Source organism: Anomaloglossus baeobatrachus, chromosome 7, assembly GCF_048569485.1.
Source record: "Anomaloglossus baeobatrachus isolate aAnoBae1 chromosome 7, aAnoBae1.hap1, whole genome shotgun sequence".
Classification (NCBI taxonomy): Eukaryota; Metazoa; Chordata; class Amphibia; order Anura; family Aromobatidae; genus Anomaloglossus; species Anomaloglossus baeobatrachus.
This window is the reverse complement of record NC_134359.1, coordinates 132862076-132887693: the sequence shown is the minus strand read 5'-3', so window position 1 is coordinate 132887693 and position 25618 is coordinate 132862076. Positions and strand designations below refer to the sequence as shown.

The 25618-nt window shown below is 44.5% G+C and overlaps 1 protein-coding gene across 3 annotated transcripts in view; it reads left to right on the top strand.

The window, feature by feature from the left end:
* Positions 1-25618, top strand: part of CPO (carboxypeptidase O) — a 417896-nt gene that overhangs the window by 238444 nt on the left and 153834 nt on the right. For 2 of the 3 annotated variants that reach the window (XM_075317717.1, XM_075317718.1), the window contains exon 3: positions 8911-8986. The exons of the other annotated variant lie outside the window; for it this stretch is intronic. In XM_075317717.1, coding sequence (XP_075173832.1) covers positions 8911-8986 — 76 coding nt within the window. The remainder of the gene's footprint in view (positions 1-8910; positions 8987-25618) is intronic. 3 annotated transcript variants of the gene reach the window in all.

Here is a 25618-nt window from a genome sequence, read left to right as displayed (position 1 = left end):
GTTAACTATTTAATATCTGGATAACCAGTTGAGTACTTTGTAATGATTTTAATATCACTGTGATGTTGTGTTCCCCAATACTTGACCAATAAATTTAATTGCATATGATATGGACTTTTTGATCGTATTTTTTTTCCGCCATAGTTCTTTGCAGAGTCTTGTTTAAACAGGACAAAGAACCGCAGAGAAGAATGATCTTCGATGCTGCATCAGGTCACCCAATGAGTGTGTTTTTCTTATTCATCGGGTGATTGACAGCCTCTTTACATTAAGAATGAGCATTTTTAAGAGCCCCCTGTGTTAATGGAGCATTTGTGTCCATGCGTGATATTAACTCTATTCACTGTTCATGACATTGGTGGTCACATATGTGCTCTACCATTTACACAGGGTGACAACAGGCATCAGGTTCAGGGAACAATTGAGGCTAATGTCAATTGTTCCTTTTTTAAAGGGATCACATTTTGTTTTTTTTAAAAGTTGAGAGAAGAGTAGCAGCAAAATGTACAATCTCCATGAAAGATGACTTTGTACATTACTTGCTATGAAAGGAAGCCAAATGAAGGACAAGATGATATGAAGAGCGATACACAGATAAATAGAGGTGAGTAGCAGAATGACACCACATCAAGTGTGATCTAGAGTAATGCAATAATCCACTCAGATGTGAATTTGTTCAGTATTGGAATTTAGTACACCATGAGCAGACACACATTCAGGAGGCGCTGGGCAGTAAGGTGTTGCTGTTTATTTGATTTTAGTAGCAGAACGTAAGAATCTGTCCATAATAACACAACTGTATCTTGCATCTAGTACTTATCATAATCTATATATCCCCCCAATATATCATAAAATCAGGCGTTAGGATGACAAATTTCATCATAAAATGTGATCAATCCAACTTGCCTTTAAAGTGGACATTTCATCAAGTCCACATTTGGCAGTTTTTGTTCCTCTTTTGCTCATGGGATTTTCTGGGGCGTGTTTCGGCTGCTCTGTATTTGTATTCATGAGCAACACTCCAATGGGAAAGACCATAAAATTTAGCACACTGGCCGCAGTAAATAAAAAGTCCATATATCTGGAACCACATGGCAGATTTAAAAAAAGAATTGAAATACTTTGGAAAGCAGCATAAAAGAAATAAGAGCAAAAACTGGTCACTTTTCAACTGTTGACAAGTCCCCATTAAAAAGAACAAGTCACATTATCTATTGCAATAGAGCAAGAGGACTTGAGCAGATTGAGGATAACCATTGACTTGCTTAGCCAAGAAAAAACAGGGATTTAAATCAATTAAGTACAACGCAATCTGAATTTTTCATACCAAACTATATAGGAGCACATTCAGTAGGGCCATTGCATCGTCATAACCTGCTCTAGCAGCTAGAGTCCGTTCTACTCCCATCTATTAAAGGGAATCTGTCAGCAGGTTTTTGCTTCCTCATGTGAGAACAGCATAATGTAGGCAAAGAGATCCTGAATCCAATCATGTATCACTTAGATTACTGGGTGCAGCCGTTCTGCCAAAATCAAAGATTTTATTTTTAACATGTAGCAGAGCTTAACAAGCTTCGCCCACCCACACACACCATTCAGTGTATATTTCCATAGACAAAGGTCTGCTAATCACATAAGGGGGCAGAGTCAGACTTGAGATCACTCTTATCAGAGTCCATTAATCATAAAGTTACTGAAGCTTAACCCCTTCTCCCCCGGGCGATTTTCCGTTTTTTGTTTTTATTTTTTGCTCCCTTTCTTCAGAGAACCATAACTTTTTTATTTTTACATCAATCTTGCCATATGAGGGCATGATTTTTGTGGGACAAGTTGTACTTTTAAATGAAATGATGACTTTTACCATATACTGAAAAATGGCAAAAAAAATTCCAAGTGTGGGAAAATTGCACAAAAAGTGCGATTGCACGATTGTTTTTGGGGTATTTTATTCACCATGTTCCCGTTATAGTAAAACTGATGTGTTGGTGTGATGCCTCAGGTCGGTACGTGTTCGTAGATACCAAACATGTACTTTTATCTAAAAAGTTAAAAAGAATTCAGAGGTTTGTCCAAAATGTGGCGCACTTTTTACGCCATTTTCCGCAACCTGTATCGTTCTCATATTTGTAGTTTTGGGGCTCAGTGATGGCTTCTTTTTTGCATATTGAGCTGCATTTTTAATGGTATCATTTTTGTGCAGATGCTAAGTTTTGATTAGCTGTTACTACATTTTGTGCAAAATTTGGACCAACCAAAAAACATAATTTTGGCATTTGGAATTTTTTTGCCGCTACGCCGTTTACCGATCAGGTTAATTGATTTCATATTTTGATAGATTGGGCCTGTCTGAAAGCGGTAAAACCAAATATGTGTATGGGGTTTTTTTTAACCCTTTAATTTTCAATGGGGCTAATGTAAGGTGATTGAACTTTTAGGTTTTTTTATTTTTTTACTTTTTAAAACTTTTTTTTACATTTTTTTTTTAATTTTACTAGCCCCTCTAGGGGACTATAAGGATGAGCTGTCTGATCGCTGATTCATTTCTGTTGATCAGAGCTGCAGAGCTCTGATCAGCAGAAATGCAGGGTTCTTGTTTCAACTGCTGCTCTGTCAGTTGTAACAGGAACTGTCACTACCATGGCAACCATCGGCTCCCTGTAATCGCATCATGGGGCCTCCAATGGTGGCGGGGAAAGGTGATTTCCCGCTGCGGCCATTTAAATCCCCCTATCGCATTTTCACAGCTGACCTAAGGGGTTAACAGGCATGGGTGGATCGCAGATCCTCCTGCATCTGTTAACCGCACATATCTGTTCTTTAAATCAGCAGACATGGGCAGAGATTGCTGCTGGCTCACCGCAGTAGCCGGCGGTGATCACCCCTTCATGATTTAGGATGTACTGTTACATCCTCGGTCGTGAAGGGGTTAAACTAACATTGCAGGTGAACAAAAACACACTTTGTGATAAGAAATGCCTGTCTGTAATATGTATGTTAACTCTTGCAGCATGCTGTCTTCAGCTTATTGTAACGTCCTGGTGGTGGATTCACTGGGCTGTGCACCGGACTCCTCCAGTGAGGCAACCTGGAGCTAACCCCTATACAGGGAAGGTCCGGTCACCCCGCCAGAGGGCCTTGATGCACGGTAGCCGCAACACTGGGGATACTAGTCCTTCAGGGGTCTGCAGGGACTGTCTCTGAGTCTAAAGGCACCGTAGGTGGGACGGATGACTGGAATCGGGTTCAGGTACTGGGTAGGAACCGCAGATGGGGTCCGGGTCCAGCGAGACGTGCAGGAGGATGTACCAGGTAGAGTCAGGGATCGGTGATGGGTATAGGCTGACGGAAGATGGTGGGATCCTCAGCAGACGGTCACCGGGACACTTCCTGGAGAACCAGTAGTCAGGACCAGCGGACGGACTCTGCGGACAAGACAGTGTTAATGGAGAGACAAAGCACAAGGGACCTGAGCACCTAGCTATGGGAACACGTTGAACAGGCACCGCCCACCAGAAAGGGAAGTCTTATATACCCTGTATCTTGTCATATCCTGTTCCCGAGATGCTGGCCCTTTAAGACAAGGTGAGTGAGCACTCGCACGCCCTAATGCGCAATTTGCGAGGCCCAGGTGCCGGAGGCCAGTACAGGACGCTGTGAAGGAGATGCAGGGGAGCCAGACATGGTGTCCTGGATCACAGGGAGACGCCGGGGCCGGCGGACGGGAGGCACGGAGGACGCAGAGGAAGGGGAGTGAGAGGAGCAACCGCGGGCAGGAGGACCGGGGACCAGAGCGGTGAGTGGCAGGCGGCGCCAGGGACCTGGGAGCATGACACTTATATAGTAAAAACCTGCTGACAGATTAATGCCTTTACCCACCAGGCGATTTTCTGTTTTTCATTTTTTCCTCCACTTTATCCAATAACTATTTTATTTTTCTGTCAACATAGCCATATGAGGGCTTGTTTTTTTGCGGAACGAAACGCACCTTTGAATGAAAGCATTATTTTACCATATAGTATAATAGAAAATGGGAAAAAAATGTTTGTTTTTTTTGTTTTTTTTTATTCACCATGTTTACTACATGGTAAAACTGACCTGGCAGTATGATTCTCCAGGTCACTATGAATATGTAGAATAACAAACGTATAATTTTTCTGTTAAGTGCAGAAAAAAGAAATGTTTGTAAGAAATTTTTTTTGCTTTTAGTGCCATGTTTTGAGAGCTATACTGTTTTCATTTTTGGGGATCTGGGGCTGTGCGATGGCTTATTTTTTGCGCTTAGAGCTGAAATTTTTACTGACATCATTTCTGGGTAGATGTGATGCTTTGATCGCCTCATTGCATTTTATTGTAAAAAGAATGTAATTTTTGTATTTTGATTTTTTTTTCTGTAACGTATACCGTTTTGATTAATTTATTTTATATTTTGATATATCGGAGACTTCTGAATGCATTGATACCAGATATATGTTGTCTTTTTTTTTATTTATTTTGTTTTCAATGGGGCTAAAGGAGGGTGAATTGAACTTTTGTGGGATTTTTTTTCATATTTTTAAAAGTTTGTTTTTCTCACTTTTCACTGTATTTCCTAGTCCCCTTTGAGTACTTGAAGATGCAATCATCTGATGGCTTGTGCTGTATAAAGCAGGGCATTAGCACCACTCTGTACAGCAGAAATCATGACCTTCTATGAATGCCGGCTCGCAGCCGGCATTCACAGGACGTTTGTCATGACAGACATATGGGTCATTAGCTGACCCCTGGCTGTCATGGCAACCTATCAGCACCCCATGATCACATCATGGGGCCGCACATAGGAGCAGGGAATGGTGCGCTCCACCGCTGGCATATGTTAAATCCCACTGTCAGAGATTGAGAACAGGATTTAGCTGGTTAATAGACACAGGCGGAGTTATGATCCACCTGCAACTGTTAAGCCTGCTTTACACGTTACAATTACACATGCGATCTCGTATGCGATCGCACACGCCCCCATCGTATGTGCGGCACGTTCAATTTGTTGCCGATTAAATCCCGCACACGGACTTACCTTCCATACGACCTCGCTGTGGGCGGCGAACATCCTCTTCCTGTAGTGGGAGGGACGTTTGGCGTCACAGCGACGTCACACGGCAGCCGGCCAATAGAAGCGGAGGGGCGGAGATGAGCGAGACGTAAACATCCTGCCCACCTCCTTCCTTCTGCATTGCAGGCGGGACGCAGGTAAGATGTGTTCATCATTCCCGGGGTGTCACACACAGCGATGTGTGCTGCCTCGGGAACATTGAACAACCGAACGTTCAATTTTTAGAATTTGAACGACGTGTATGTGATCAACGTGTTTTCGTACAATCGCAATCGCACGTAGGTTTCACACGCTACAACAACACTAACGATGTCGGATTTGCGTCACTTAGGACATGACCCCACCGACACATCGTTAGAATTATTGTAGCGTGTAAAGACCACTTTAGAAGCACATGCTGGCTGATCAGATCAGTTGACATGTGCAGGGAAAGAAACGTGCTTGGTGTGCAAGTACGCATCAAAGGCAGGGACACAACCATGGATTTACCATTATGTCCAAAGTCATGAAGGGATTAAAGGGAATCTGTTAGCAGGATTTTGCTATGTAATTTGAAGGCAGTGAGGCAAGAGTTAAAAGACTGAATTCAGTAATGTCTCACTTAAAAAGCTATGTGCTGCTTACTTATAATCAAGGTTTTTTTTACCAGGACCATATCACTGCTCACACAAGAGCAGCTACAGCAGCACCAGGTCCCCACCTGAGAAGCAGTTCACTGTCAACAGACAATGTATACAGAGAGTTGTGGAGTGGGTGGGGTTAGTTCTCTGAGTTCTGCTACATCTAGGAACTGTCACAACTGCTGCACCCAGTAAATTAAGTGATACTTATTTGAGGGAATAATCTATATTGATTTTTTATATCCTTGTAAATGATTGTGGTAGTTCCAGTTTGCTGTTCTATTTATAACTATTTATATCACAATATGTAATTTTGCACATTATGCTGCTATATCCTCTAATGTATTCTGTATATATCTCTGTTTTATATTTTCTGTATGTTTTTAATATTGTTTACAATAAAACTGATTAAATTTTATTCGATTTCTTGCTCTTATTTATTTAGAGGAATTACCTACTGAATTTTTCGAAAATTATAAAAGCTTGATATAAAACACAGTACACAAGGCAATATGTCCCCAGTATACAGCACAACACACAGTACAGAGGAGGGCAATATGTCCCCAGTATACAGCGTAACACACAGTACACAAGGTAATATGCCCCCAATATACAATGCAACACACAGTACACAGGGCGATATGTCCCCAGTATACAGCACAACACACAGTACACAAGGCAATATATCCCCAGCATATAGCGCAAAACACAGTACACAGGGCAATATGTCCCAGTATACAGCACAACATACAGTACAGAGGAGGGTAATATGCCCCCAATATACAACGCAACACACAGTACATAGGGTGATATGTCCCTAGTATACAGCGCAGCACACAGTACACAAGGTAATATGTCACCAGTATACAGCGCAACACAGTACACAGGGTAATATGCCCCTAGCCCTTAACAGTAGAGAGTGCAGCACCTTTCTTTGTAGGGTAAAGCGTAGCAGACCTCAGCCCCTCATAATTAACATAGCAATAAACCCCTAGGCCAATATAATATACACAGATCAACCCCTCAGTTTCTTATAATATACACAGCACCCCAGCCCCTTATAACATACCGAGGTGCAGATCCTCTATTAGTTTTCCACCCAGCCCACCACAGTGCACAGTGTAGCAGACGCGGACCCCTATCACGAGCTGTCACCACACATCCATCTTACCAGCCCCTGACTGGCCAGGAGCTCCATGTTGAGGAGAGAAGCCATGAATCACAGCACAGGAGGTGGAGGGGGAGGAGCATGCACTGACCTCCACAGGTCCTGTCTGGAGAGCAGAGAAGATGCCAGGATCCTCTTCATGCAGATGATCTGTCAGAACCTGACCATGCATGGTGTTCTGCGTAGCCACGTCTTAAGTGGCCAGACAGGAAGATTTAAAGGTACAGTGCCGCCTGTGGGCCCTGTGAAGAGGGGGCGGCCGGGGCTTAATACAGTTATGTAATTACCCCTGGCCCCTCCCCCTTTTCACCAGGCCCTGTGCATCACTCATGGTTGTAATGTCCTGATAGCAGTCCTGGTGGTGGGGGCCCCCTTAGAAGCTCTTGTGCTGGGGGCCCCGGGTCTCAAACCTCAAAAGCCCCACCTATAACCTGGCCCTGCTTGTGACTAGTGACAGGCTCAGGGCTAATTTTCTTTTACCACCTGAGACCATACACTTTAGATATGTTTTTTTACTTTTGGCAGTGTTGGAGTTATTGTCAGCTTTACCTCGCTTGCTGCAAGCCCATTACCCCGGCCCAGGTGTTGTTCTCTCATAACCACTTCTGGCCGGGATAAAACCCCTCTGTTTCCTGCAGGGGGTGCCGGTTATTTCAGTTCTTACTGGAGCTTGGCCTGGAGAGGTGTGGAGGTGGTTGCTGCTGCTGTTGTTGTCGTCGTCTGCTGCTGCCGTGTTGTATGAAAGTACCCTGTGTGTTACCTTCTCTGTTTCTTTGTTACCCCTCCCTGTGCACCTTTGGTAGTTTCCTGGTGTGCGTTATTGGTGTGCGTTTGTTTAAGTTATTATCCCCTGTTTATTGTTTTTGTTGGTGGGGTTTTTGAGATCTCTGTCCCAGTCTGTCACTTTGGGTGGTGGGTTGTGGAGGAGACACTATCAACAGGGCTAGGACAGGATATAGGGAGAGGCTGGGGGCTCAGATGTTGATACCTTCAAGCGGAATTCTGGGTTGAGGGTCAGTGGTAGGGGTCCCCCGTCCAGTCTCTCTCCCTTATGGTCATGCCAAGCATGACAATCTGCACTATATGTAGCCTAATAGCAACAGAGACACAGTGTCATGGTATACAAGACCCCCATACATGACCCCCATAACAGTACACGCAGCACACCATTAGTAATTACCTGTACCTGCTCCAACAAGCCATGCTGCTTTTTGCCATATGAAATATACGTGTGAGCAGCTACTAGGGAGTGCTAACATGTATCTTCCAAATCCTGCATTTATAGCTGCCCTCCAATAACTACATATATAATAACTACATATCGCAAGTAAAGAACATAAGGAAATGATATAAACGATATAATAAAGCATTGCAAAACTTTACATTATATAGTGATAATGTTTTTGTTACATACCACAGTAAAACCTCTTGAATATTCCAGCAGAGATGTGACAGCTAGCAAATTCTGAAATTTATGTTTTCATTTTGCATGTGTTTTTATATGAAAGAACTGTATACAGAAAATCTATGCCCTTTAGTGCAGTAATCAGTTATATTGAAACCATTCCGCCTACAAATGCTATAAAACCTCTAAATTGGAGAAACCATGTAAACTGTATTCTCGCTGGGATATGCCTCAGATTTAGCGCTAAACTTTAGTGCTGTATTAAGCACATTAATTGTTCCCTCAGAGGGTTAAGTACGCTTCTCTTTTTGAAAATAAAAATCGATTCTCGCAGAGATTACCATGCCTGAGAATTTAAGATGGAAAAGAGATAAAAAGGAATCCTGCAGAAATGTTCAAGGTCGTTACAGTTATTAAATGAGGAAGGCATGAATGTATTCATAAAGGATTCATTATCGTCAGCTCTGACCGGGGAGGAGCTGCTATATATTTCTTATTTAGGCGCCAGCTTAATACTGGCATCGTTAAAAGCCCTTTCATGTTACAACAGTTTTCCATGTGAATTGTGATTGCCCACATGGAGATGAATATATTTTCTATGTGCCAACCATCATTCTTCCTTTTTGTCTAGGGACCAGGTTTTACAAATCATCCCTGAGCATAAGGACCAAGTTGTATGCTTGCAGCGTGTATGCTGGTCTTTTCAGGTTGGTATAAAAATCAGTTATATTCAGGAAGAAAAACAGAGCTATAAATATAGTAACAAATGTTGTTGTGCAGTTTTTCTATTATTATTATTAATAAAATGATACAATTAATAATACATTGATGAGCACATCCTTATACCTTAATATAATGTAATGTTCTTTATTCAATTTATTTTACTCATCCATTTATTACCTATGAAATAAATATAACATTTTATATGTCACTGTAATTGTAAAAAAATAAAGATGAAGGAATATATTAGAGTGGAATTTAATGCTACTCGAAAATCACAAAAACCCACATTTGCCAAAATGCAGATTTTTTTTGTAATTTGCTTCCACACAGTTTCAGCAGAATGGCAGCTGCTTGCCACCATTTTTATAAATAGTAAAGAGGCTAACAAAAGGTTAAAGGGACTCTGCCAGCAGGTTTTTGCTATGTAATCTGACGTAAGGGTTAAAGGGATGGAGTCATAAAAAAAAAAAAAAATCAATAACAGGAAAAATGTAAAGTATTAATGTATTAATGTTTTGTTTAAATATTATTTGTTTTTAATTGAGTAAAATATAAAAAAATAAATGTTTGATATTTTCCACTCTTAAACACTAGGGGGAGCAGCTGCTGAAATCCTAGTGTACAACTAGCCGGGATTACAACTGCAGTAAAAGTGGGCAGATACTACTCTCATGTGTGTGATGTCACACCTCTCCCTCCCCTTCTGGGTGTTTCCAAAAGGATAAGGGAGGATGATGTTTAGGATCACAGTGCAGAGCCATTTTGTTGGTGACTGCAAAGTGATCCTAATATGTCTAAAGTGTCACCAAGGACAGCTGGCATAGTGCTCCACTGTATATTGTGCCCCACTGCATACTATGCCCCATATCTTCTGCCACCATATTCCTGTGCCCCCATATACTGTGCCCAGATATTCCTGTGCTTCCATATTCCTGTGCCTGGATATTTCTGTGCCCCAATAATTAAGGGGCCCCCATATACTGTGCTCTGGGTGCTGAGGAGGAGGAACTGCTAAGACACCAGGCTGACAAGAGAAGCTGCCAGGAGCAGATGTCCGAGGTGACATGCGGCGAGGAGGAGTGATCTGCAGCTTGAGCCCTGGACTGCACTACAGATGTCACAGCGTGATCACCTTTCCCAGCTGCATGCACTCACCTTAGACCTCCACCCTGGTGTAGTGCCCAGAGAAGTGCTCGTGCTCTGGGCCCCTTTTGTTAATGGGGGTATTTACAGGGGAGATAAGAGTTTTTGTCATGTGACGCTACCTGCTGGTTGGGGTTAATGATGGAGAACCGCCGTTGCTCAATGTGGTTACTCCCAGGGCTGGTTGTAGTGGCAGCTGCGATGGTAGGCCCTCCGCAGGTAGGGCTGTGTCTGGGAGATGTAGAGGGGCAATAACGGAGACCACACCGGGTTGTCTTTAACAGTCTCTATTCACTGTGGACCCAGAGGTTGCTGGTTCAGTTCCCAGGAGGACCAGTACCAATGTAGTGACCCAGGTTGCTCTGTCCCCGGCACTCTTGACCTAGGGCCCTGTGCCCCGTGCGTGCTCCGGTCCCAGCGGTATCTCGGTACCCATCCTGGCGACCTCTCTCCTGTGCCCCCGGTGTCATCATTACACGGACCCAGCTCAGGCACATCCGCACACCTCTCCTGTGTGCTACTCAACTCTCGACTCCTCTCTGACTGACTGACCCCTCCCACCAGGATGGCTATACTCAGGGACTCGTTCCCATGCTGACCATCCACTTACGTGGTTAACCCTCTATGCCCAGTGCGGAGAGGAGAACTAGGATTTAGATTGGGTTTTGGTGGAAAAAGGCACTGGTACTCCAGGTCCCAGGGGGTAGGTCCTGCATCTCCAAGAGGATGCAGTTCCCTGTAGTGCCCTGAGGGTCTCAGGGGCGCTACACTGGCAGCCTCTCCTGTCAGCCAGGTGTCTTGGCTGTTCCTCCTGTCAGCAATCAGAGCACAGATCAGTGAGGAGGAGCTGCCAGGAGTGGAGGCCCGAGGCGAGCACACACGGGGGGGAGGGAGCGAAGGCCTCAGGTGAGTACACGTTGGGGGGGTGTGATGATTGCAGCGCGACTTCCACAGTACAACACCAGGATCAGCCGCAGATCACCATCACCGCTACCACCACCATGCTCAAGGGAACAGTAGAGCACACAGCCACACAGTAGACGCTCTTTGCTCTACAGAGATGGCAGTGATCTCCTCCCAGAGCTGTAACCTGAACAGCCCATGGGGCATGTCCAGGTCACAGCAGGAAGTAGACACAGTGCAGGAGATAGGGTTGGATGCCGACTACTATCTCTTATGCACAGGGACTGTTGTATTTGTCATTACACAAAGCAAATCCAAGATGGCAGCCCCCAGTGTTTGAAATATAAAATTAAATAAAAACTAAATAAACAGCAAATTTAATTTTGTATTAAAAATAATTGATTCTATAATCACTATTATTAATACATCAATTAAAAAATGTGAGACCTTACCTTTAATATATAGATCACAGCCCTGTGTCTCTTATCACAAAGTGTGTTTTTGTTTACCTGCAATGTTAGTTTAACCCCTTAAGGACGAAGCCAGTTTTGTACTTAATGCCCAGGCCATTTTTTGTAATTTTGACCAGTGTCACTTTATAAGGTTATAACTCTGGAGTGCTTCAATGGATCCCGGTGATTCTGAGATTGTTTTTTCGTACTTCATGTTAGAGGTAAATTTAGGATGATTTTTTTGTTTATTTTATTTGTGAAAAAATCTGAAATTTGACAAAAAAATGTAAAATTTTACAATTTTCAAACTTTTAATTTTTATGCCCATAAACCAGAGAGTTATGTCACACAAAATAGTTAATAAATAACATTTCCCACTTGTCTACTTTACATAAGCACAATTTTTTAACCCGTTCAGCCCCCAGCCTGTTTTCACCTTAAAGACCCGGCCATTTTTTGCAATTTTGACCAGTGTCACTTTGACAGGTTATAACTCTGGAACACTTCAACGGATGCTGGCGATTCTGAGATTGTTTTTTCGTGACATATTGTACTTCATGTCAGTGGTAAATTTAGGCCGATATGTTTTGTGAAAATTTCGGAAATTTGGCGAAAATGTTGAAAATTTTGCAATTTTCAAAATTTGAAATTTTATGCCCATAAATCTGAGAGATATGTCACACAAAATAGTTACTAAATAACATTTCCCACATGTCTACTTTACACCAGCGCAATTTTTGAAAAAAAAAAAATTCCGTTAGGAAGTTAGAAGGGTTCAAAGTTCATCACCAATTTCTCATTTTTCCTACAAAATTTACAAAAAAAAATTTTTTAGGTACCACATCACATTTGGAGTGATTTGAGAAACCTAGGCGACAGAAAATACCCAAAAGTGACCCAATTCTAAAATCTGCACCCCTCACTCTGCTCAAAACCACATCCAAGAAGTTTATTAACCCTTTAGGAGCTTCACAGCAACCAAAGCAATGTAGACGAAAAAATGAAAATTTTACTTTTTTAACACAAAAATGTTACTTTAGCCATAAAAATTAGTATTTTCACAAGGGTATCAGGAAAAATGCATCATAAAATGTATCGTGCATTTTCTCCTGAGTACGCAGATACCCCATATGTGGTGGTAATCAAATGTTTGGGCACACAGCAGGACTCGGAAGGCAAGGAGCGCCATTTGAATTTTTGAGTGCAAAATTAGCTGCACTCATTAGCGGACGCCATGTCGGGTTTGAAGACTCCCTGAGGTGCCTAAACAATGGAGCTCCCCCACAAATGACCCCATTTTGGAAACTAGAGCCCTCAAATATTTTTTCTAGATGTTTGATGTGCACTTTGAACCCCTGGGGGCTTCACAGAAGTTTATAACGTTGAGCCGTGAAAAGAAAAAAAATTTTTTTTACCACAAAACTGTTGCTTCAACCAGGTAGCTTTTTTTATCACAAGGGTATCAGGAAAAAATGCACCTTAAAATGTATTGTGCATTTTCTCCTGAGTACGCAGATACCCCATATGTGGTGGTAATCAAATGTTTGGGCACACAGCAGGACTAGGAAGGCAAGGAGCGCCATTTGAATTTTTGAGTGCAAAATTAGCTGCACTCATTAGCGGACGCCATGTCGGGTTTGAAGACTCCCTGAGGTGCCTAAACAATGGAGCTCCCCCATAAGTGACCCCTTTTTGGAAACTAGAGCCCTCAAATATTTTTTCTAGATGTTTGATGTGCACTTTGAACCCCTGGGGGCTTCACAGAAGTTTATAACGTTGAGCCGTGAAAAGAAAAAAATTTTTTTTACCACAAAACTGTTGCTTCAACCAGGTAGCTTTTTTTATCACAAGGGTATCAGGAAAAAATGCACCATAAAATGTATTGTGCATTTTCTCCTGAGTACGCAGATACCCCATATGTGGTGGAAATCAAATGTTTGGGCGCACGGCAGGACTCGGAAGGCAAGGAGCGCCATTTCACAGCAAAATTGGTTGGAATTATTAGCGGACGCCATGTTGCGTTTGGAGACCCCCCTGAAGTGCCTAAACAATGGAGCTCCCCCACAATTGACCCCATTTTGGAAACTAGACCCCTCATGGAATTTATCTAGCTGTTTAGTGAGCACTTTGAACCCCTGGAGGCTTCACAAACGTTTGTAATGTTGGGGGAGGGGGCTTGCAGCACATGGAGGGATAGGAGGTGTGGCGATGGAGAAGGGGCAGCCGATGAAGGAGGCGGCGGCGGCCGCCGATCGAGAACAGTGGGGGCCGATTCGGGGGCAGCAGCGGCTGAAACAGGTGGGTGCGACGGAGGCGGGGACAGTGGCGAGCGTGGCGGCGGGGACAGCGGTGGATCGGGAGCATGGTGGCGGGGACAGCGGTGGATCGGGAGCGTGGCGGCGGGGACAGTGCCGAGTGTGGCGGCGGGGACAGCGGTGGATCGGGAGCGTGGCGGCGGGGACAGCGGTGGATCGGGAGCGTGGCGGCGGGGACAGTGCCGAGCGTGGCGGCGGGGACAGCGGTGGATCGGGAGCATGGTGCCGGGGACAGCGGTGGAACGGGAGCGTGGCGGCGGGGACAGTGGCGAGCGTGGCGGCGGGGACAGCGGTGGATCGGGAGCGGCGGCGGGGACAGCGGTGGAGCGGGAGCATGGCGCCGGGGACAGCGGTGGAGCGGGAGCATGGCGCCGGGGACAGCGGTGGAACGGGAGCGTGGCGGCGGGGACAGTGGCGAGCGTGGCGGCGGGGACAGCGGTGGATCGGGAGCGGCGGCGGGGACAGCGGTGGAGCGGGAGTATGGCGCCGGGGACAGCGGTGGAGCGGGAGCGGCGGCGGGGACAGCGGTGGAGTGGGAGCATGGCGCCGGGGACAACGGTGGATTGGGAGCGTGGCGCCGGGGACAGCGGTGGATCGGGAGCGTGGCGCCGGGGACAGCGGTGGATCGGGAGCGTGGCGCCGGGGACAGTGGTGGATAGGGAGCGTGGCGCCGGGGACAGCGGTGGATCGGGAGCGGCGGCGGGGACAGCGGTGGAGCGGGAGCATGGCGCCGGGGACAGCGGTGGATCGGGAGCATGGCGCCGGAGACAGCGGTGGATCGGGAGCGTGGCGCCGGGGACAGCGGTGGATCGGGAGCGGCGGCGGGGACAGCGGTGGATCGGGAGTGTGGCGGCGGGGACAGCGGTGGATCGGGAGCAGCGGCGGGGCGATCGGGGACAGGGGCGGGCGGCGGGGACAGCAACTTACCGCTCTCCTCGGCTTCCAGGGACGGTCACAGGCCGCAGATCCACATTGATTGGAGAGAGCGGTCACAAGACCGGTCTCTCCAATCAGAGCTGGGGGCGGGTGAAGCATCGATCACCCAGCTCCAGCCAATGGCCAGTGCTACAGCAGCACTGATCAGGGCTGGATTTCAATGTTCCAGCCATTTTCAATGGCTGGAACATTACAGTGACTGTAATTGGCTGAGCGGCGTTCGTCAGCCAATCACAGCTTCTGTAGGTTCGGGGAGGAGGCACCACCCCTCCTGAGGTCAGGCAGAGGTCCCCTCCTTCCCGAATCTACCGTTTAATTAAATAAATTTCACTCCCCGGGGCTCCAGGACCCCGATTTAGCCATGACAAACTGGGTACGTCATGGGTCGTTTAGCACCATGTCACCATGACGTACCCAGTACGTCAAAGGTCGTTAAGGGGTTAAACAAAATTTTTTGGGGTTAGGAAGTTAGAAGGGTTCAAAGTTCATCAGCAATTTCCCATTTTTTCAACAAAATTTACAAAACTATTTTTTTAGGGACCACATCATATTTGAAGTGGCTTTGAGAGGCCTGGGTGACAGAAAATACCTAAAAGTGACACCATTCTAAAATCTGCACCTCTCAAGGTACTCAAAGTCACATCAAAGAAGTTTATTAACCCTTCAGGTGCTTCACAGGAACTAATATGGAATGAAAGTAATGTGGAATGAAAAAAAATAAAAATTAACATTTTATCTAAAAATGTTGCTTTAGCACTAATTTTCTTACTTTTTGAAGAGGTAACACCAAAAATTGGACCTCACACTTTGTTACCCACTTTCTTATGAGCGCGCTGATACCCCACATGTGGTCAGAAACCTTTGTTTGGGCAAATGGGAGGGCTTGGAACGAAAGGAGCAATATTTGAATTTTGGAAAGCAAATTTGGCTGAAACAGATTGCTGGCACCATGTTGCATTTACAGATCCCCTAAGGTACCTAAACAGCAGAAACCCCCCTCAAGTGACCCCATTTTGGAAACTAGACCCCTTAAGGCTTCTGTCTAGGGGTATAGTGAGTATTTTGGACCCACAGGTACTTCACGGATTTTGATAACGTTACGTTGTCATATTGAAAATTGTCATTTTTTTCTCAAAAATGTTGCTTTAGCATCAATTTTCTCACTTTTTCAAGAGGTAATTCCAAAAATTTGACCCAAACGTTTGTTACCCACTTTTTTATGAGCACGATTATACCTCACATGGGGTCTGAAACCTTTGTTTGGACAAATGGGAAAGCTTGGAACAAAAGGAGCAATATTTGAATTTTGGAAAGGAAATTTGGCTGAAAGAGATTGCGGGCACCATGTCGCATTTGGAGGACCCCTAAGGTACGTAAACAGCAAAACCCACCACAAGTGACCCCATATTGGAAACTAGGCCTCAAGGAATTTATCTAGATGTTTCGTGAGTACCCTGAACCCCCAGGTGCTTCACAGAAGTTTATAACAATGAGCCATGAAAATAAAAAAATAAAATTTTACCACAAAATTGTTACTTCAACCAGGTAGCTTTTTTTCACAAGGGTAACAGGAAAAAAATCACCATGAAATTTATTGTGCAATTTCTCCTGTGTTTGGTGATATCTTATATGTTGTGTAAATCAACTGTTTGGGCACACGGCAGGGCTCGGAAGGGAAGGAGTGCGATTTGACTGCAAAATTGGCGGCTGGAATCAATAGCGGACGCCATGTTGCATTAGGAGAGCCCCTGAGGTGCCTAAACAGTGGAGGTCTCCCACAAGTGACCCCATTCTGGAAAATAGACCCCTCAAGGAATTTATCTAGATGTTTGGTGAGTCCCCTGAACCCCCAGGTGCTTCACAGAAGTTTATAATATTGAGCTGTGAAAATAAAAAAAATAAATTTTTACCACAAAATTGTTACATCAACCAGATAGCTTTTTTTTTAACAAGAGTAAAAGGAAAAAAATCAGCATAAAATTTATTGTGCAATTTCTCCTGAGGATGCTGATACCTTATGTGTGGTGGAAATCAACTGTTTGGGTGCACAGCAGGGCTCGGAAGGAAAAAAAAATGCCATTTGACTGAACAATTGGCTGGAATAATTAGCGGACGCATTTGGAAAGCCCCTAAGGTGCCTAAACAGTGGATTTACCCCACAAGTGGCCCCATTCTAGAAACAAGACACCGCAAGGCTTTTATCTAAGTGTATATTGAGCATTTTGAATCCACAAATACTTCACAGAATTTGATAAGCTTAGGTTGCCATATTGAAAATTTTCATTTTTTTCCACAAAAATGTGGATTTAGCATCACATTTCTCACTTTTTCAAGAGGCAAAAACAAAACATGGACTTCACAGGTTGTTATACAATTTCTTGTGAGCGCAGGGATACCCTACATGTGGCCAAAAACCTCTGTTTGGATAAATGGGAGAGCTTGGAATGGAAGGAGCACCATTTGAATTTTGGAAAAGTTGAAATAAATTGCGCTCACCATGTCACATTAGCAGGGCCTCTTGAGCACATATACATCAGAAACCCCTCACAAGTGGCCCCATTTTGGAAACTGGACCCCTCAAGGATTTTATTCAGGAGTATAGTAAGCATTTTGAATCCACAGGTACTTCACAAAAATGTTGCTGTAGCAACAATATTCTCACTGTTAGGCTATGTGGCCATGATCCAGCGACACGGCATCTAGTACACAGTGTCAGCCTTCCTACACAGATGTGAGTGTTGTCCATGGGAGAACGCAGCTGCCCATGCCCACGATTTGGTTCAGGCTGCTGTGGACTTTAGCTCTATTCTACGTGCAGAAAGCACTCTTGTCTCCGCAGCATAAATTGACATGCTGAAGCTGGGGAAGCCATGCCACAGGTCAGTTTATGCTGCGGAGAAAAGAAGCACAGTGCGCATGGGATTTCTAAAAATCCTTCCACTGTGCTTGTACTGCACAATGCAGCGTTATGGATGCAGGGAAAACACTCTGCGCCCAAAACGCTGCAAACCCTGATTGTGGGCACATAGCCTAAAATGCTACAATGGATAAATGGATAGATGTCAAACATATATAACGTCCCACCCCCTTGCCTGTTCTAAGCTGGCGCCCTTTAGTGCCTTTCATGTGGCACTAAAGGGTGCCTAGCCTTGTATTTAGCCCAAAAAAAAAAATTAAAATAAATGACGCAGGGTCCCCCCTATTTTTGATAGCCATCTAGGGTAAAGCAGACAGCAGTAGCCTGCAAACCACAGCTGACAGCTTCATCTTGTCTGGTGATCAATTTGGAGGGCTCCTCAAGCTGTTTTTTTATTTATAAATAAATAATTAAAAAAACAAACGTGGGGATCCCCCAAATTAGATCACCAGCCAAGGTGAAGCTGACAGTTGGGGTCTGGTATTCTCAGGGTGGGAAGAGCCATAGTTTTTGGACTCTTCCCAGCCTAAAAATAGCAGGCTGCAGCCTCCCCAGAAGTGGCGCATCCATTAGATGCGCCAATCCTGGCGCTTCGCCCCAACTCATCCCGTTGCCCTGGTGCGGTGGCAAGTGGGGTAATAAATGGGGTTGATACCAGATGTGTAATGTCACCTGGCATCAAGCCCAGCAGTTAGTGATGTCACGGCGTCTATTTGATACCAGACATAACTAATTGACAGGAATTAAAAAAAAATTGCCACCAAAAAAAAAAAATTTGAAAAAACACTCCCCAAAACATTCCCTCTTTCACCAATTTATTGAAAAGAAAAAAAAAATAGGGTCTGCAGTAATCCATTTTGGAGGTTCCACGACGATTCTTGATCTTCTAAAATATGGGGGGCACGTTCAGGGAACATATCCCTCATTTTCTAGGAGTGCAGACCCTCCATGTGAGGAGAGTGGGTGTAAAGAATCTGCACCCACTCTCCCCGGGTCACAGCTGCAGAGTGCAAGCAGCAGCCAGCATTTCTGAAAGCAGGAAGCTGAGCTGTCAGCTGCTCTGCACATGTGACCAGCGTGCATTGTGAAGGAGGAGGGATCGCGGTGGATGAATGCTGTAAAAGGTACGGGGGACACCGGGGAACACCGGGGGAAATAGGGGGTGACCTTGCAGGGCCTGGGGAGCAGTTTTCTGTCGCATGTGTCATGACACATGCAACAGAAATCAGAGGAAAAGGGTAAAATGCGGGCGGTGCGCTGCTGTGCGCGCGTTCATCTTGGATTTTCGGGAGGGGGTTGGGGGTCAGGGGGGACACTGTGGCGACACCAGGGGACTGGAGGGGACCGGGGAGGAGATTTATCTCCCATCTGACATATTTGATCATGCCAGGTGGGAGATAAATAATTTTTTACTGTCATTTACTGTAACGTGATCATCGGTATACGGTGTATACCGGTGATCACTTCAGCGAGGACCGGAAATACCATCCTGAATCATAATCTTCAGGGTCTCAGGTACCCCCGATAACTGAAATCCCAGAGATTTTCTGACTCTGGGGGGCGCTAAACCCTTTCCGACCGCCGTAAAAAAAGCGGCGGATCGGAAGAAGTACCCTTAATTACTGCCGTTAAGAGGCGTATCGGCGGTCGTTAAGGGGTTAAGCTTCCTTGTTTTATCATTAGTCGACTGAGGAGCACATGAGTGCAAGTGCAACTCTGCCCCCTTCTTTGATTGGAAACAAGCTGTGGATATAAGGAGCCCAATAGGGTCTTAGCAGTGTAAAAGATGGTGACTTTTAATAGGAAAACCGCTCACCTGGAATGGTTGTGAGACTCACAACCATTATAGAGACATATAACAGCTGCAACCAATCCCACGTGCCAAAGGCAGAAGCAAAACAAAAATCAGGATAGTTTAAAACCCCTTCACGACCGGCCGATTTTTCGTTTTCCGTTTTTTTTTCGCCATTCTTTTTCTGAGAGACGTAACTTTTTTTATTTTTCAGTCAATATGGTCATGTGAGGGCTCATTTTTTTGCAGAACGAGCTGTACCTTTCAATGAAACCATAGGCTTTACCATATAGTGTACTGGAAAATGGCAAAAAAATTCCAAATGCAGAAAAATTGCAAAAAAAGTGCGATAGCACTATTGTTTTTGAGATATTGTATTCACTGTGTTCACTGTATGGTAAAACTGATGTGTGGGTGTGATGCCTCAGGTCAGTGCGAGTTTGTAGACACCAAACATGTATAGGTTTACTTTTATATAAGGGGTTAAAAAAAAATTGGAAGTTTGTCTGAAAAAAGTGGCGCACATTTTACGCCATAGTCCGTGACCCATAGCGTTCTCATTTTTCGGGATCTATGGCTCAGTGATGGCTTATTTTTTGCGATTCGAGCTGACGTTTTTAACAATACCATTTTTGCGCATATGCTATGTTTTGATCGCCTGTTATTGCATTTTGCGCAAAAGTTGTGGCGACAAAAAAACATCATTTTGGCGTTTGGAATTTTTTTGCCGCTACGCCGTTTACTGATCAGATTAATTGATTTTATATTTTGATAGATCGGGCATTTCTGAACACAGCGATACCAAATGTGTGTATATTTTTTATTTTTTTAAACCTTTAATTTTCAATGGGGCGAAAGGGGGGTGATTTGAACTTTTATGGTTTTTTTTTTTTTTTTAATTTTTTAAAACTTTTTTTTTTACTTTTTTTTTAATTTTACTAGTCCCCCTAGGGGGCTATTGCGATAAGCAGTCCGATCGCTCTGCACTATCTGCTGATCACAGGTACACAGCTGTAAACAGCAGATACGTGCACTTCCTGCTTCCCTGGCCTCCGTGGAAAGCGAAAGTGAAAGTAGTTCATGTCTAGCACAGGAGTCATCACATGACCCTGTGCTACCATGACAATCATCGGAAATCACGTGATCATGTCACGTGACTTCCGGTATTGGGCGGTAAGTAAAACTTTACCGCGATTGCGTTTATAATGGCCCTGTCACATATTGACAGCGCCATTTCAGGGGTTAAACGGCACGAGCAGATAACGATTCTGCTCATGCCTAGCAGGCACACATCTCAGCTGTGAAAATCAGCTGAGATGTGCGCCGATTGCGGCATGCTGCCGGCGGCAGACCACGGGCAGTAACGTTATGACCGCTAGGACGTAATTTTACTGCCCGCGGTCGTTAAGGGGTTAAGATTCCTAGCTTTATCATTAGTCTGACTGAGAAGCACATGACCGCAAGTCCAACTCTGCCCCCTTCTTTGATTAGCAGTTTCTGTCTATGGAAATGTACACTGAAAGCCTTGTGTGGGCTGCTTTTGAAGCTCTGCTGCTTTGCTTAAATAAAATCTTTGATTGTGTCAGAACGGCTGCACCCAGTATAAGTGATATATTATTGGATTCAGTGTCTCTTTGCTTACATCATGCTGCTCTCAGATGAAGTAACAAAAAACGTGCTGATAGAATGCCTTTAAGGCTGTGGCCCACAATGAGTTTTTGACACTAGATATTTTTTTCTGCTTCAAAAGCTTCAATGTCTTACAGTTCCAGCAAAGTGGATCCAATTTATAGAAATCTCCTGCCCACGTTGCTTCTTTCTTACTCAGTGTAAGGGTATGTGCGCACTAGGCGTTTTTTCCACGCTGCGTTTTTATGTGCGTTTTTGTCTCAAAAAATGCACCCGCGGCTAAAAAACCGCGATAAAAACGCATGCGTTTTTACCGCGATTTGATGCGTTTTTTGCTGCGTTTTTGCTCACTGCGTTTTTAATCAGTGCACAATGCCATTAAAGATTGTTGATGAAAAAAAAAAAGGTCTGATGTCATTTCCTAAAATGTTCATTGTATGCAGGAGAGCAGACAGCTGCAGAACTAGTGTATGCAGGAGAGCAGACAAGCAGACAGCAGCTGCAGAACTACAAGGCTCAGCATCCTCCATCCAGGACTGTATGCAGGAGAGCAGACAGCAGCTGCAGAACTACAAGGTTCAGCATCCTCCATCCAGGACTGTATGCAGGAGAGCAGACAGCAGCTGCAGAACTACAAGGCTCAGCATCCTCCATCCAGGACTGTATGCAGGAGTTTTTTGCCCCCCAAAAAAATGACGTGGGCTTCGCCATATTTTTGTATGCTAGCCGGGTACAGCAGGCAGGTATGGGCTGCCCCCAACCCCAGCTGCCTATTTGTACCCCGCTGGGAACCAAAAATATAGGGAAGCCCTTTTTTTTAATTATTTCATGAATTTCATGAAATAATTAAAAAAAAAAATGACGTGGGCTTCGCCCAATTTTTGAGTCCAGCCGGGTACAACTAGGCAGCTGGGGATTGGAATCCACAGTGCAGGGTGCCCATGCTTTCTGGGCACCCCCGCTGTGAATTGCAGTCCCGCAGCCACCCCAGAAAATGGCGCTTTCATAGAAGCGCCATCTTCTGGCGCTGTATCCAACTCTTCCAGCTGCCCTGATGCCGGGTGGCTCGCTGGGTAATAATGGAGTTAGGGCTAGCTGTATATTATCAGCTGGCCCTAAGCCCGAAATTCATGGTGTCACGCCAATATTAGACATGGCCACCATGAATTTCTAGTAATGATAAAAAAAAAAACACAACACACAGAAAAATATTTTATTAGAAATAAAATCCGGATCCAATATCATCTGATCGGTTTGCTGGAAGGCAAAGCGATCAGATGATGTGTCAGGCTCTAGGGGCTGAAGCACATCACATCACACATCAGCTGATTGTATAAAAGCCGATTATACAATCAGCTGATGCATCGGTGCAAAAAAAATAAAAATAAATAAATACTCACGTCTGTGCTTATTACTGGCAGCTCCTGGAGAGATCGGTTGAGAGTCTGATCCTGTCCCATCGCTGCAGGAGCTGCCGGTAATCAGCTGATGAAGTCTCCTGACGGCAGGATCAGCTGATAGCCGGCCCGGGAACGAAAAAGCCGGCGACACCGCGAGAATTACAATCAGCTGATGCGTTAGGTGACTGCATCAGGTGATCCACGGCCAGGTCCTGCAAGCTTCGTACGTGCCCCGGGGAGACTGCACACAGCCAGAGCGGCGGGACCGGGACAGGAGCGGGCATGGCACCGGGACCCTGCAGACAGGTGAGTATATATGACATTTTTTTTTTCTACTGTTCACTTTGGTTTTCGCCGCTGCCTCCACCTCCCGCCCAGACATAGCGCCGCACGGAGCTGACATGGCACCGGGTGGGTTGTGGAAGCAGCGGTGACGGTACCGGGAGGATTCATGCTTCTGTGTTTACCAACAGAAGGAATCCTCTTCCTGTACACGTCACTTTAGTACCCACCCCTTGCGTTTATAGCTGCGTTTTTAGTCATAGAAACGCAGCTATATGTGTTTTTCATTGCGTTGTTGAACATCTTATTGAACTCAATGGGTGAAAAACGCAGTGAAAAACGCAGAAATAATTGACATGCTGCGTTTTTGTGGTCACCACAAAAACGCAGCTACAAAAAAACGCTGTGTGCGGACAGCACTTCTGAAAACCCATAGACATTGCTGGGGAAGCAATGTCACTGCGTTTTCAGCACAAAAACGCGGTAAAAATCGCCGCTAAAAACGCGGCAAAAACGCCTAGTGCGCACAAGGCCTAAATTGACCTGTGCTGCGTGTTTCAAATCCGCAACATGTCAATTTCTCTTGCTGTGATGCTGAGTTTTATATGCAGATTTTCCTAATTAACTTGAATCAGATGCAGAAAAAACTCAGGTAAAAAATGCATATGCGTTGTTAGTGCGTTTCTGCTGTGTAAATGCAAAAATATCACATGTAATCCACACATGACTGTATCAATAAAGTTCTATCAAAGCCAAATACCAGGAAGTATTAAAAACAAAGCAGCTTTGTTTAAAACGTGATGAACCAGCAACAGAGAAGAAATGCAACGCCAAAGACGAGATAAAAACACATGTTTAAAAAAGCTAACAAAGACATATGCAAAAAATGTAAAAAAAAAAAATCAAAGCAAATAATGCAAGTAACCTAATTTACAGAATAGGTGCAGAAATTCAGCTAAATTTAAAACCCATCAAGAGCTCATTGTGGGAATGTACCCTAAAAAAGTAAACAAAAATGTAAAAAAAATACCTCTTTGACTCCTCATCACATCTTATCACCGCTGCGAGCACTGAAATCCCCAGGTGTCTCACGCTAGGCTGGGATTTCCGTCTCTTACGAGGAATGATTCTGCACATGGAGAGACCCCAGAGCATAATAAGGGACATTAAATTCACAGAGAATAATTTCTCGACAATTCGAATCTCCCAGAAATATGCATGCAAACAGTCAAATTCTAATTTTGCTTGGTTTGCTCATCTTTAGTACCAGCTTAGGCTAGTTTCACACTTGCGTTCAGCGCATTCCGTCACTGTGGAGAATAGCGCAGTCCGTTAACGCACTGCGCTATTCTCCATAGACTTGTATGGACGACGCACTGTAACGCAAGTGTCTGCGTTGCATCCGCTGGACGACGCAGCGTCGTTATTTTGACGCTGCGTCGGGCTCATGGAACGCAGCATGTAACGTTTTTCTGCGCTTGGTGGAGTGTCAAAAAAACGCAACCTGCAGGAATCCGTTAGGCGTCCGTTGTTTTTATAATGGACGCCTATGGTGGCGGATTCCGTTAGAATGCGTCATTTGACGGATTCCGTTAACGCAGCTGTCTTTACACAACTGCGCATGCTCAGATGTGTAAAGACAAGGAAAAAAAACTACAACGGATTGAGTTATTTTGTACGATCTGTAGCATGCGTTGTGTCACTATATGCAACGCATCCGTTGCATGCGTCACACAACGCAATGCTACGGATCCCGTCCAACGCAAGTATGAAACTAGCCTTATAGAATAAAGGCTACATTGATATGCAAAAGTTTGTCCACCCCTGGTCAAAATTACTGTTATTGTGATCTCTAAAGGCAAAAAGTTAAAGATGACACATTTCTTTTGTATTTTAAGCAAAAAAAAAAAGAAAATATTTTCATCTTATAAATTTCAAAAATTACAAAAAGAAAAATTGGCTAGTGCAAATGTTTGGATACCCTTGGAGATTTGTGTGCTCAGATAACTTTGACTAAGGTTTCAGACCTTAATTAACCTGTTAAGGTTATGCCTTGTTCACTATCATCAGGAAAGGCCAGGTGACACAAATTTCACAGCTTTATAAAAACCAAGCCTCCTCTAAGCTTAATCCAAGAAACTACAGCCATGGGTTCTTCTAAGCAGCTGCCTAGCACTCTGAAAATGAAAATGGTTGAGGCCCACAAAGCAGAGGAAGGCTAAAAGAAGATAACAAAGAATTTTTAAGTTTCCCTTCCCTCAGTTTGAAATGTAACTAGCCCTACTCCAAAAAAAGAGGAGGCCCCTCTACAGACAAATGAATTCTGCCTCTCACCACAAAGCAGGGTACTACTGGACTGGATGGGAAGCTCCTAATCCTGTTTTTGGCCACCGATTCAAGGACCATATTGTAGCTACCTTTCACAGACCCAGATCTATTTTAACCACATCTATTGGGGACTACCCTGTGGAATGTTACCTATGAGTTCAATTTGTAAAGTTCACACTTAAAGGAATTAAAGTTGAAGAATAGGAGGAAAGCTGACTAAAATAAAATTTCATTGAGCAGCTCTGCATTAATGTCCTGAAGCTGTTCGTCACCTCCAAATGTTATCTACCTGTAGAAAGGCACTCTTGGACATACATATAATACAGTGTAAATCAGCATGATACAAAAATATGACGGGAATAGAGTCTTTGTGACCCTGTCATTTGAAGCATCATACGACTAGCCCACATATATAACAGAGGCCTGGTCATGTCAAAGGTTAACTCCCATCAGCCTCGTTCTGGTTTCAGGAGACACTATATCTGGTCGCTGCACTTGCATTCCTGTGCTGGTTAACGT